Source organism: Felis catus, chromosome B1, assembly GCF_018350175.1.
Source record: "Felis catus isolate Fca126 chromosome B1, F.catus_Fca126_mat1.0, whole genome shotgun sequence".
Taxonomy (NCBI): Eukaryota; Metazoa; Chordata; class Mammalia; order Carnivora; family Felidae; genus Felis; species Felis catus.
This window is the reverse complement of record NC_058371.1, coordinates 139,904,372-139,917,393: the sequence shown is the minus strand read 5'-3', so window position 1 is coordinate 139,917,393 and position 13,022 is coordinate 139,904,372. Positions and strand designations below refer to the sequence as shown.

Genomic DNA, 13,022 nt, shown 5'->3' with positions numbered 1-13,022 from the left:
GAATTAAGACCTGCATATCTTTAGGGACCATTATTCAGCAAACCCCACAGGCTTCTCCAAATGGCACTGAATCCTAGAGAAACTGCCCTGTCTTTCCCTTCAGGGAGAATCATCACCATGGGAAATCTCACCACTACTGCTCTGAGACCTTCTGGTTATTTGGGGCAGGAAAAAAAAAAAAAAAATGAGAACCACTGTCTGAAGTATAAGGAACACTGTCATTTTTGAGTTATTGATCAGGTAAATGTGAAATTTTGAAATTTTAATCTCTGAACAATGAACAAATCACTTCATAAGATATTTACATAAAATATGAAATGATTGAATGAGAATGTGTGACAAATATTATGGACTCTGTTCAGAGCTTTATATCAAGGCTTTCTATCTTTATAAGAGCTCCTGAGCATGTGATCCCCAAGGAAGTGGACCATGGACATAATCTAAATGTGCCTGAGAACAGACATTTTTAAGCTCTTTAGTCATGTTTCAGCTGAAAGATTAATTTTTTTTAATGTTTATTTATTTTTGAGAGAGAAAGGTGGAGAAAGAGAGACAGAGCGTGAGCAGGGAAGGTACAGAGAGGGAGACACAGAATCTGAAGCAGGCACCAGGCTCTGAAGTGTCAGCACAGAGCCCAACATGGGGCTCAAACCCACAAACGGCGAATTCATGACCTGAGCTGAAGTCAGACACTTAACCGACTGAGATATCCAGGCACCCCAGAAACATTAAATTTAAATGTTTCCCACTAGTACTTCATTTTTTTTAAATGTTTATTTATGTTTGAGAGAGAGAGAGAGAGAGAGAGAGAGAGAGAGAGAAGGCATGCAAGAGTGGGTGGGTGGGGGCAGGGATAGAGGGGACAGAGGATCTGAAGCCGTCTCTGTGCTGACAGCAGAGAGCCTGATTCAGGGTTCAAACTCACAAACCGTGAGATCATGACTTGAGCAGAAGTCAGATGCTCAACCAACTGAGCCACCCAGGTGCCCCTGCCACTAGTACTTTAAAAGCACTCAAACAAAACAAAATTTGTACAACACCAAGCTGAAATAAATGCATCTCATTTCGCATTAGAAAGTAGTATTACTGGTAACAATAGATAGTCAAAGTTAAATTGATCCTTAATAATTTAACTGCTAAGAATTATTTAGCTAACTACATTCTAAGTCCAGCATTGCACAAACATACTCTCTAAAAGGAACAAAGTAAAACAAATATCCTGCAATTGCACCACAACACCCTTTGACACTCTCAAGATTGTTTCACAAGGCTAAAGTCCCTGTGCCCCTTTCGTCACATCACCTCTTCATTTTTCCCTAGCTCACTTAGCTTCTACCTTAACTCCTATCTGCACTTTGTTAGCATTCCTTTGCTTTGGCCATATCCAAGGTGCATCATCTGTCACTGGCTTTCCATTTCAATTGTTGATGGAAACTCAGCTGGATACAGACTTAATCCTCACCAGGACCAGACCTGAGTAGACACTGCTGTAAAGCAAGCAAAGCTTCTTTCAGGGGATTATACTGAACAAATCTCTCCAGTGGCTTCTCATCATCCCTGGGGTGAGCTCAAACTTCCTAAAAGACAGAGGAAGCCTCCCTAAATGAGATTCCTACCTAAATCCCAAACCATCTTTCACACTTCCCTTTCACTGGCACACTAGGTAAGCCTCAACCTAGTGCTCCCCAAAGCATGCCAGAATAACTCAGTATAATTCCACACACACACACACACACACTTCATCTGAAATCTCTCTCAACTGCAAACATCTTATTCATTATTCAAAACTCAGTGTGGGGTCATCAGCCCAGTCAGGTTTCTCTGAAACAATCCCGTGACTCTGGTAAATCCCTCCTCCTTATGTTCTTAGTGTGCTTTACAAATGTTGCCATTGGGACACTCATGCCCCTCCATTTAAACTTTGCCCACATTTTTGGAGCATCTAACAATGCTCCAAAGAAGCCCATTTTAGTTTCCGCACGTCTTTTAAAAAAATCATATACTTTGACGCTTTTGAGCCCTCTGATCAATAATAAATGAAACTGCAAAGTGAGGAAGGAAAGGACATCCACCACGGCCAAATTTAAATTAAAAAACCAAGGAGCACAAATCATATTAGGGCACCTTTCTGCTTTCAATTTGACTCAAGAACGTTAGCCACCCGAAAATAGCCATATCTAGGATGATCTAGATTACAACAGGAAACTGTCTGAGCATAAACTGCTATGGCAGGAAACTGATTAGTTCAGCAAAGAGACAAGATGCTTCTTGTCTCTACCATTGTCTGAGTTAATTCTATACCTCTTATATGGGCCAACTGCTCTGAGATAAAGGATTGTAAAGTTGACTCATGAAAACGGACTGAAGTACAATTAATAATAAATGCAGGAGTGATGCAAAGTAGTGCCTTAAGTTATAAGGAACTTGGAATTAGTCAGCAAAGGTGAGGGAGAAAAAAGGCAGTCCAGTAATATTAGGTACAACACCACAGTGATCTACAGAATATAAAGTTCTGTGTATATATATATATATATATATATATATATGTATGTATATATATACATATATATATATATATATATAATATGCTGATAATAAAAAGAATACTATCAAACTAAGTAGGAGGTATGCTTTGAATGAGTGCTTCTTCAGGATAATCTTTTCTATGAAACTTGAACAATCCAAATTGGGTTGCGTGAAATGTGCTGAACTTAAAAAAATTTTTTTAATGTTTATTTATTTTTGAGAGACAGAGTGTGAGCAGGGGACGGGCAGAGAGAGAGAGAGAAAGACACAGAATCTGAAGAGGCTCCAGGCTCTGAGCTGTCAGCACAGAGCCCAACACAGGGCTTGAACTCACAAACCGTGAGATCACGACCTGAGCCAAAGTCGGATGTTTAACTGACTGAGCCGCCCAGGTGCCCCATAAATGTGCTGAACTTTATTACTCAACATTCCATCCTGTGGTAGGCAGAATAATGGTCCCTCCAAAGCTGTCCCTGGAACTATGAACAATTTTCATTACATAGCAAAAGGGACTTGGCAGATATGGTAAAGTTAAGGATGTTGAGAGGGTAGATTATCGTGGATTATCCAGCTGGGTCCAATTTCTTCACATGGTTTCCTAACATTGGAGGTCCTTTCTCAGCTGGCTGAGACCCGAGGGAGATGCAACTACAGAAGAATAGTCAGAGAGATGCAATGTTGCTGGCTTTGAAGATGGAGGAAGGGGTCCACGAAACAAGGGACGTGTGTGGTCTCTAGAAGCCAGAAAAGGCAAGGGAACAGATTCTCCTCCAGAGCATTAAGACAAGAATGTAACTCTGCCATTCCCTTTTAGCCCCGTTTAGTCCAGTGAGACCCATCTTGGATATGTGATTAAATCACTGTTAGATAATAAGTTTGTGTTGCTTTAAGCCACGGAATGCAGAGCAATTTGTTCAAGTTGCGATAGAAAACAAATATAAACCTGTATTCTTTCAAAGGTTTTACTCAAACAGGAAAAATAACTCCAATAAACCGTTGTAACTTCAAAACTGCCTGTGCAACCCTAACATCTGCACACAATTTATTTCTAAAATGTTTTTTTGAGAGGCAAACAGAGATGGTCCTGAAATAGATTTTCCAAAGAGGTAATGAAAGATTCAATAAGCAATTGACAAGAAAACCTGACAGATTAGCAACTTCTCCCCAGGAATCCAACAGAAAGTATCATTCAACTTACTGGAAATTCTTTTGTACTGGAGTAGAAAGCCCTTTTTCCCCACTACCTCTTCCCCCACCCTCTCGCCTTCTCCCTCCAAGCTTCATTTTGAAATGTTTTTTTAGATGAAGTTTTATAAGAAACATTTATTGGCATGCATGTTTTCTAGAACTTATTATAGTAATAAAAGCTCCTAAAATTCAATTTGCTAACTGAAACTTTGCTGTTGTTGACCAAGTGGCATTGATTTGCAGTCCAGGCCTTACTTGACATCTCACTGCTTTACAAACAAGTAGAGTTGAAAATCCTCCTTACTCACCACTTTGCAGCACAGGGGCCAAAACCACCACATCAAACCAATGCCCAGTAGTAGCAGTAACACCAAAATAGCAATGATGGCTGCAATCCCATTAGACTAGAAGAGGCAGAAGACAAAAACAAAGTGGTCAGTAAAGCGCAGAGTTAAATCCCAAATACATGTTTTTGTTTTTTAAGGAAACACCAGAAAACGATGCGAAAAGCATAATGATGTCAAATCAGAGTTCTATTATATTCCTTTAAATTCGGTAAATTCCTTTATAGTCTATTTCATATATGTTAAAACAGTCAATAATAAATACGAAACCTTCCAAAGTGCTATAGACACTTTTAAATGATGGCTTAAAGAATGCAGGAAAAATCACTATCTGGGGTTATAGGAATGGGCAGTCTGGGTCTCTATCTTTGTCTCTGGGAATGGATTATTTTGATTGCAAGCATGATTACTTCTAGGCAGAATGTATGCAGCATTTTCCCAGACTTTTTGATGACAGAAAACTACTTGCATTATGTATTTAAATGCCAGGGCAAGAGGAATATCAAAAATCACCAAGCAAATGAGAAACCAACAACAATGGTTCTTGTTGGCAAACGGTTCATATGCATCAGTGCAAGAAAGCAACCTCTGCACTCACATATCAGAAGATTTCTCACCACAGCTCAAGCACTAACCACTCAAGAACCACACTGGTGTCTGCTCGCTTCCTAATGCCAAGATCCTCCAGCCCTACAGAACCTGCTCTTACCTCTGCCTCCAATCCCCTTCCTGTAACCACCACCTACTCATCCTACAGTGCTCAGCTTAAGTCACTTCCCCAGGAAGCCTGTCATGCACCCTCTGGCTAGAAAATGCCCCTCCTTGAAATAAACCTTAAGAGACTCTTAACAATAGAGAATAACCTGAGGGTTGATGGAGGGGAGGTGGGTGGGAGATAGGCTAGATGGGTGGGTATTAAGGAGGGCAATTGTTATGATGAACACTGGGTATTGTACCTAAGTGATGAAACATTAAATTCTACTCCTGAAACTAATATTACACTATATGTTAACTAACTATAACTTAAATAAAACTCTGAAAAACAAACAAAAACAAAGTGTTCCATCAACTAATAAAAATTTTCTAAAAAAAAGAAAAGATAGAAAACATCTCTCTTTATTACACAATTCATAGTTCTCTGTACTTGAATCTTTAACATTTATCATAATTTATTTATTTTTAAATTTTTTTTTAGTTTTTTTTAAATGTTTATTTATTTTTGAGAGGGGGGGAGAGACAGAGTGTGAGCCTGGGAGGGGCAGAGAGAGAGGGAGACACAGAATCGGAAGCAGGCTCCAGGCTCTGAGCTGTCAGCACAAAAGCCTGATTCAGGGCTTGAACTCACAGATCATGAGATCATGACCTGAGGTGAAGTGGGACACTTGACCCACTGAGTCACCCAGGCGCCCCCCTCCTTTTTTTTTTTTTTTTAATGTTTACTTACCTTTGAGATAGAGAGACAAGAGTGCGAGTGGAGGAGGGGCAGAGAGGGAGACACAAAATCCTAAGCAGGCTCCAGGCTCTGAGCTGTCAGCACAGAGCCCCACAAGGGGCTCGAACTCACGGACCAGACTGCAAGATCATGACCTGAGCCAAAGTCATACGCCTAACCGACTGAGCCACCTAGGCGCCCCTGTTTGTTTACTTTTGATAAACTGATTTCTTTAATTTCTCTTTTCTGCCACTATTCGTTAGGAGCTCTAGAAAGCCATGGGGTGGGGCGCCTGGGTGGCGCAGTCGGTTAAGCGTCTGACTTCAGCCAGGTCATTATCTCGCGGTCTGTGACTTCGAGCCCCGCGTCGGGCTCTGGGCTGATGGCTCAGAGCCTGGAGCCTGTTTCCGATTCTGTGTCTCCCTCTCTCTCTGCCCCTCCCCCGTTCATGCTCTGTCTCTCTCTGTCCCAAAAATAAATAAAAACGTTGAAAAAAAAATTAAAAAAAAAAAAAAAGCCATGGGGTTACAACCAACCTACTTACCCATGTACATTCCATGCTTGGCATTTAAAATTATGAGCTTGGCATTAAGAAAATGAACTCTAAAAAACTAGACTACAAAAGCCACTGATGCGAAGACTCGTATTTACTGAATTTTTAGTGTGGGGATAAAGTTCCCAATGGGACAAAGCGTGTCTCTAAAATCCTACTCTGGTATCCCCAGTAATAATGTTTTGTTTTTTGGTATGTGTGTCTTTCTCCTTTCTTTCTTTCTTTCTTTCTTTCTTTCTTTCTTTCTTTCTTTCTTTCTTTCTTTCTTTCTTTCTTGGAAAGAATGCAGGGAAGGAAAAAAATGTAAATAAATCAATACACTCTCCAGGTGGGAATTTGGAACTTCATGGGCAGTTGTTCAGAAATACATGTCCTGTCATTCAAAACAAATAAGAAGTACAAGCCCAGAGGTCAGAGTGAGCTACTTATATCACAAGAGCTGACAGCGAGAGGGGTGGCAAGGTGTGGGGGGACTCAGCAGTATCCGTCTTGGAATGGCACTGCATTAAAAGTATTAGTCTAGACGTTTAATTTTAAGCAAGTTGTTTAATTTCTCAGGGACGGTTTTCTAATCTACAAAACAAGAAAGCCAGTTGTTCCCAAAGCATGAAACTCTTTGTGAAAAAAGCCATTACTCTTATCTCTCTCTTGTAGGAAATCATTCTGCATGTTAACATACTTTTAAGTATCTGAATGGTTCTGCAGTAAAGAAGTTCAACTTACATCAGCACAGAACCATTGTGTTTCTCATAACATTTGAAACATCTAAATATTTAAATTTAGGATTCCCTAGAGTCCACACTGAGAACGGATGGGATCGATCAAAGCTGAGAGACTTTCTGATGTTTCAGTGACAATGGTGGTAGTATTCAGTCAGAACATTTTATAGTGGGATTTAAAGTGCAAAACATAATGCCATACACACAAAAAAGAGATAATAATCACTATGTAGACAGTTACATGTAAATAACTGAGAAGAGAAGGTAGTTTTCAAAACAAGTGGCAAGAAGTGCTAGCCAAATACACTTGGTTCAGCTAATCAGAAAAATCTTGACATGCGTATCACTTCCCTGTACCACCAGTTATTATCACAAAGGAAGAAAAAGGAAAAACGATGAGCATATAGCGGCTTGGAAGCTATCCCAAAACAGATCAATTTTTATAGATACCGATTACTAGCAGTCTTTCAGTTTTAATAAATCTACTTTTAAAATAATTAATTCTCAGAGCAGCATAAACCATAAAACATTCATTACTTTCAGAAACTTTCAGAAGATTAAGATTCAACTACACATGAACAATTAAAGCTATCCTTTGATTTCTGATTTTGCATCTGAAAGGAAGAGGGAACAACCATAGGAGGTAAATTTCTGTAGCTGCTATTAGGTTGCAAATGAACCCAAACTGGCACCACCAAGGTATCACTTAGAATCTTTGATCATTTTATTTAACTTTTCTCACAGAAGACAACAAAAATAACTTTCGAAACTTCACACAGGCACACACTATCTTCACCGAGTTCTATCATTCACTATTTGACCATTCTTAAGGCTCTAGAAGATGCAACTACATGATATTTACCATAAAGAATTAACCAAAAATATAAGAAATAAAAAGACATGCACTCATGTAGCAATTTCTTGATGTGGAGTTTGGTAGAATGAAAATACAATCTCAAATCTAGTTATTAATATATCTGAAATATCTAAATCACTCACTGTCTTGCACATAGAAATTCCTGTGTGTGTGTGTGTGTGTGTGTGTGTGTGTGTGTGCACATATGTGTGACAGAGAGAGAGAGAGAGAATATAAATACTTTTCAGAAATTTTCCAGGCAAATCTAAGTTCTCTGTTCCTAAAGTCAAAGAAAACAATTCAGAACACACATCAGGCTACCTAAGAAATACTCAAAGTACATCTTTCTACACAGACTTCTAAACATTCATGAACAAATCATGTGACTCTCCACAGCCTTGATTACGCTAAGCTCTAAAATCTAAGCAAACAGGAATATGACAGAAAAAGAATGTCAAAGAAACACATAGAAAAATGTGATATCCTATGGCAGAAATGCTGTCAAATGCATAAATTCATGATTCTACCTTCAAATATAAGGTCTTATATAAGATACTCCCCATCTGACTGTTTATGTACAGAGTGAATACAGCATTCCCTACCAGTCTTTTCCCACATTAGGATCTAGTCACAGCACTCATGGAAATGGCTCACCATTTGTCTGTGCTATACAGTTTTCAAAAAGGTTCTATGAACATTTGGTTTCCTCTTTTCTTAGAATTCAAACTCTGTGTTCAGAAATAAGAACATGCAACCAGAAGATACGAATCTGCTAAAATTTTATTGGTGTCTTTTTTTTCTTTCTATGAATGTGTCATTAGCAGGAAATTCAGAAAATCATACTGACAGAATATACAGTAGATGGGCTCACCATGATAGGCAGTGAAAATTCTTAATTTTTCCTCCAGAAAATAACTCTATTAGGAACATTAATAAGACACTATGCACATCCACACACAAATATATATTTATTATGACAATATTATCATGTCAACGGACTCCAAAGATTCACCTTCAATAAAATTAAAAAGAAAATACACACTTTCTTTTTCTTTTTAATTTTTTTTTAACATTTATTTATTTTTGAGAGACAAAGAGAGATAGAGCATGAGTGGGAGAGGAGCAGAGAGAGAGGGAGACAAAGAATCTGAAGCAGGCTCCAGGCTCTGAGCTGTCAGCACAGAGCCCGACTCGCAGCTCAAACTCACTCAAAGTGAGATCACGACCTGAGCCGAAGTCGGACACTTAACTGAGTCACCCATGTACCCCGAAAATACACACTTTCTAAAGACCTACAGACCTAATCTTTATCAAATTTAACCTGAGCATGATGGAAAGCAGGTCAAAGGAAGCAAAGAATATAATATAGCCCAACCTTGCCATCAGTGCCATAAGTATATGACACAGTCCCTGGATGCCCCAGTCCCAGAAATTAGCTCAGTTAACTGGATACAAATTCAGGCTTTCCCAGTTCTGTTGTTTTCATTTTCCAGAGCCATTATCCGAGCATGAAAGACTTCATCTTGAAAGGGAAATAATTTCATTGTTCACATAGCTTTATAAACAAATTAAGGAAAGGTCAAACACATAGACTTCAGTCCTAAGAGCAGACAGCAAGATGAAAGCTGCAGACTTAGGAGACAAATGAAACTAGCCATGATGACACATAGATCTGTGTCACAGGCAGAAACTACAAGCCGCTTTTTAAATAAGTAGATGCCAAAGTTACCAAGTTGGACAAGTCTTCATGAAGCCCACAGGTTAGTTGGAGAGACAAACCTTGAGCAAGGTTTGAGCAAGGAAGGCAACTACGATAGAGACAAGTAGAGACGAACCTGGTCTACAGTTCTAAGAGGACCACTTTGAGGAAGTAAGAAAGCGCAGGGAGAAAGTATGGTAGAAATAGTGGCTTCTTGCAAGGACAAGAGAAAGACAACTTTGGGTGGAACATGGGTAGAGGGGATTTAGTAGCACCTGAAGAAGCTGAAGAGAGGGTATGAAACACAAAGTTCTCAAAAGTGGCAGTTCTTTTTAATACAGAGAGACTTGGCCATCTTTTGGATTAATGTCCATTTATTGGATAACCTTTCTTTTGGCCATTTGTTGGACTGAATCTTTCTAACCATAGTTTTGAAAAAATGGCATTCTCACATGTCTGTGAAGAGTAGGTTGTGCAAGTTAGCTGAGGAGTCCAGTTTGAGACTTACTACCCAGATGATGGTTATAGCTATGAAGCCAAAACTCTTTTAAGGGTTAACTGAGGACATACCAGAGCCTTGAGCTCGACAGTGGGGTAGAAAGAACATATTTTGTAGTCATCCTGGACACACTAAGTTTTTGAATTTCATCTGCATCTGATTTCCTTTTCTCCATTAAAAGTAAGTTTTCCAATCAAAAACTTCACTCTGCCTAATGTAAGTGAAATTCTGGCTGAGAGAATCATAGAAGTATAAAAACAAATCAGTCACAGGCGCCTGGGTGGCTCAGTCGGTTAAGCGTCCGACTTCGGCTCAGGTCATGATCTCACTGCTCATGAGTTCGAGTCCCGCATCAGGCTCTGTACTGACAACTCAGAGCCTGGAGGCTGCTTTGGATTCTGTGTCTCCCTCTCTCTCTGCCCCTCTCCCTGTTCATACTCTGTCTCTGTCTGTCTCCAAAAAAAAAATAATAAGCATTAAAAAAAAATTTTTAAACAGTCAGCACTGTACTTGCAAAATAACTATGAGAAAGGAATCACTCAAAAATTTCAAAAGTGTTGTAAGCTACCTAGAAAATAATTAATCACAGCAACCACATTAAAAAAAAACAAACAAACAAACAACCACAAAAAACAAAGAGAGACTCAGAGAAGGGGAAATGGGTCTCCACAATATTTGTTTCTATGTATTTAGAGTTCAGGGAAGAAAAATCAGTAACAGAATGGGTGATGATTTCATGTTCTGGATTCTTTTGGAATATTTGATATCAGGAATTAGCAAACTATGTCCCAAAGGCCAAATCAGCTCATGTGTTTCATAAGACCCTGGCAAGTTAAGATTTTTTTCTTTTATGTTACTACATAGCCAAAAGAAATTAAAACAAAAACAAAAACGTTATGGGGCGCCTGGGTGGCTCAGCCAGTTGATTGTCCAATTCTTGATTTCAGCTCAGGTCATGATCCCAGGTTGTGGGATCAAGCCCTCCATCGAGCTCCACGCTTAGTATGGCACCTGCTTGGGATTCTCTCTCTCTGTGTCTCTCCCTCTGCCCCTCTCCCATTTCCCTCTCAAATAATAATAATAATAATAAAAGAATATGTTACATAAAATTCAAATTTCAGTGTACATAGCTTTGTTGAACCAGCCACATGGATCTGTTTACATAGTATTTACAGATGCCTTTGTGCTAGAATGGCAGAGTTGAGTAGCTGTGATGGAAATTGTGTAGCCCTGAAATCCTGAAATATTTACTATCTGACCTTTTACAGGAAAAAAAAAGTTGCCAACCCCTGTTTTATATAAATCAAATTAGGACCTAGTTACAAATGGCAGATTGCACAAGTGGTCAGGCCAGGGTGGGCGGAGACAGACTTGGATTCAATTGTTGATTCTGCCACCTACTTGATATGAGCAGATAATTTAACCTTTAGAGCCTCCAGGCTCCATGTCCCCCCTCTCAGGGGCAGTGAGAGCTAAAATCAACCGATGTTCTTTCTCATCAAGCCATACCCCCTGCTGAGGGTTGGGTCTACCTAATAGAAGAAGCACCTTCTGATGTGTTTGCATATATGTGTAGGAGAGATAAGAGGTGGCTCTCTGTTCCTCATCTGTAAGATTAAGGTAACAGTAAGACCCTCCTGTTAAGTTTTAAGTATTAAATGAAGTCATAAGTGCTTAGCACATGTATAGTGCTTAGCACAGTGTCTGGCATTGTGTGCTCAAGAAACATTTTTGATACTGTTATGTCAAGAGTCAGAAGAACAGTAGTTCAAAGGGGGAAGAAAGATACCTTTCACTATTTTTTTTAAAGCAGAGACACATTTAGGAGATCTTCTGACATAGATAAAGAGAGATGACTGTCTAAATACAAGCCCTCCTTGGGCCCTAATCTTAAATCTCATAAATCGAAGCTTCATTTTCCCACTTGTAAACTAGATCTACATCCATTCATTTAACAAATAATTTTGGAGCACAAGCCCTGTGTAAGGACCAGGCACTGGGAGGAAGGCAGGGAGTGAGACAGGCCCTGCTGCCAATATCTCGAAACAAGTAAGAAAAGCCCAGAAGTAAACAGGAAATTACAGTCAGTGACGTAGTGCCTTAACAGAACTGAGCCTGGATGCCCTGGGAGCACACAGAAGGGCTGCTTTATTTGTGGGATTTCTATGAGGATTAATCGATTGCCAAAGCAATGGTGTTTTATTTTCATTGGCTTTCAAATATCTGTGAAAGCCAAAAGCATCATCCTAGAATGAGTAATACTACTAACTGCATCTTATCATATCTGAAAATGCCTGACAGACTGAATACCACTTAATACAACACCCGAGTGTTTATCATCATCTTACCCACTAGCCTAGTCTGTTTTGAAAAGAGATTTAATGCACACATCAGCAGGAGCATCTCATGGCAATGGTCTCACTTTTCACATCTACAAATGTTATACAATATCACTGCCACACACTAGAGGTATTTGAGTTTGAGTACAAAACAATGACTATTCTAATAGGAAAAATGAATTATGCTATGATTATTAGCAATACAATAATGAAAATTATAGTATTTATTATCCTATAATAATTACTGGAATAATAAAATTCCCACAGAAAACTATACATCATCAACCTAGACTGAAGCATCAAGGTAACTGTGACCCCTCTGACCTTTCCTCTTTCACCTCTCTGAAGCACTTAATGCTGCCTTCTTTTCATATTGGAGTTCCATCTTCCTTCGGCTCCTTTATATAGTAAGTGTCCTGGTTTTCCCATTTCTTGAACGGTTCCTTCTCTCATTCACTTCACTAATTCTATTGACCAACATAGGCTTACATTTTTCCTCATCTTGATTAAACTGCAGATAAGTTTCCTCTTGGCAATAGGTCCATGACCTCCCTTTTTTTTGAGAGAATCTACTTTAGAAAACTTCTAATTGCAAGGGGTGGGAGGGAGGGGAGGGTGGGTGATGGGTATAGAGGAGGGCACCTTTTGGGATGAGCACTGGGTGTTGTATGGAAACCAATTTGACAATACATTTCATATATTGAAAAAAAATAATACCTACTTCACACAGATAACAGTGTTATCTGTTGCATAATACCATTGCCCTGATATGTTTGCATATCTGTCTCCTCCTATTAATTTATATACAGCTGAATTAGCATTCTTGATTGAATAAATATTGAATGGTCTGGCACTGTGCTCATAGCT

The 13,022-nt window shown here is 39.2% G+C and overlaps 1 protein-coding gene across 1 annotated transcript in view; it reads right to left on the bottom strand.

Moving 5' to 3' along the window:
* The window catches only part of ANTXR2 (ANTXR cell adhesion molecule 2), a 154,236-nt gene that overhangs the window by 75,675 nt on the left and 65,539 nt on the right, over positions 1–13,022 (bottom strand). The window contains exon 12 of the mRNA XM_011281741.3: positions 4,023–4,118. Within this exon, the coding sequence (XP_011280043.1) occupies positions 4,023–4,118 (96 nt within the window). The remainder of the gene's footprint in view (positions 1–4,022; positions 4,119–13,022) is intronic.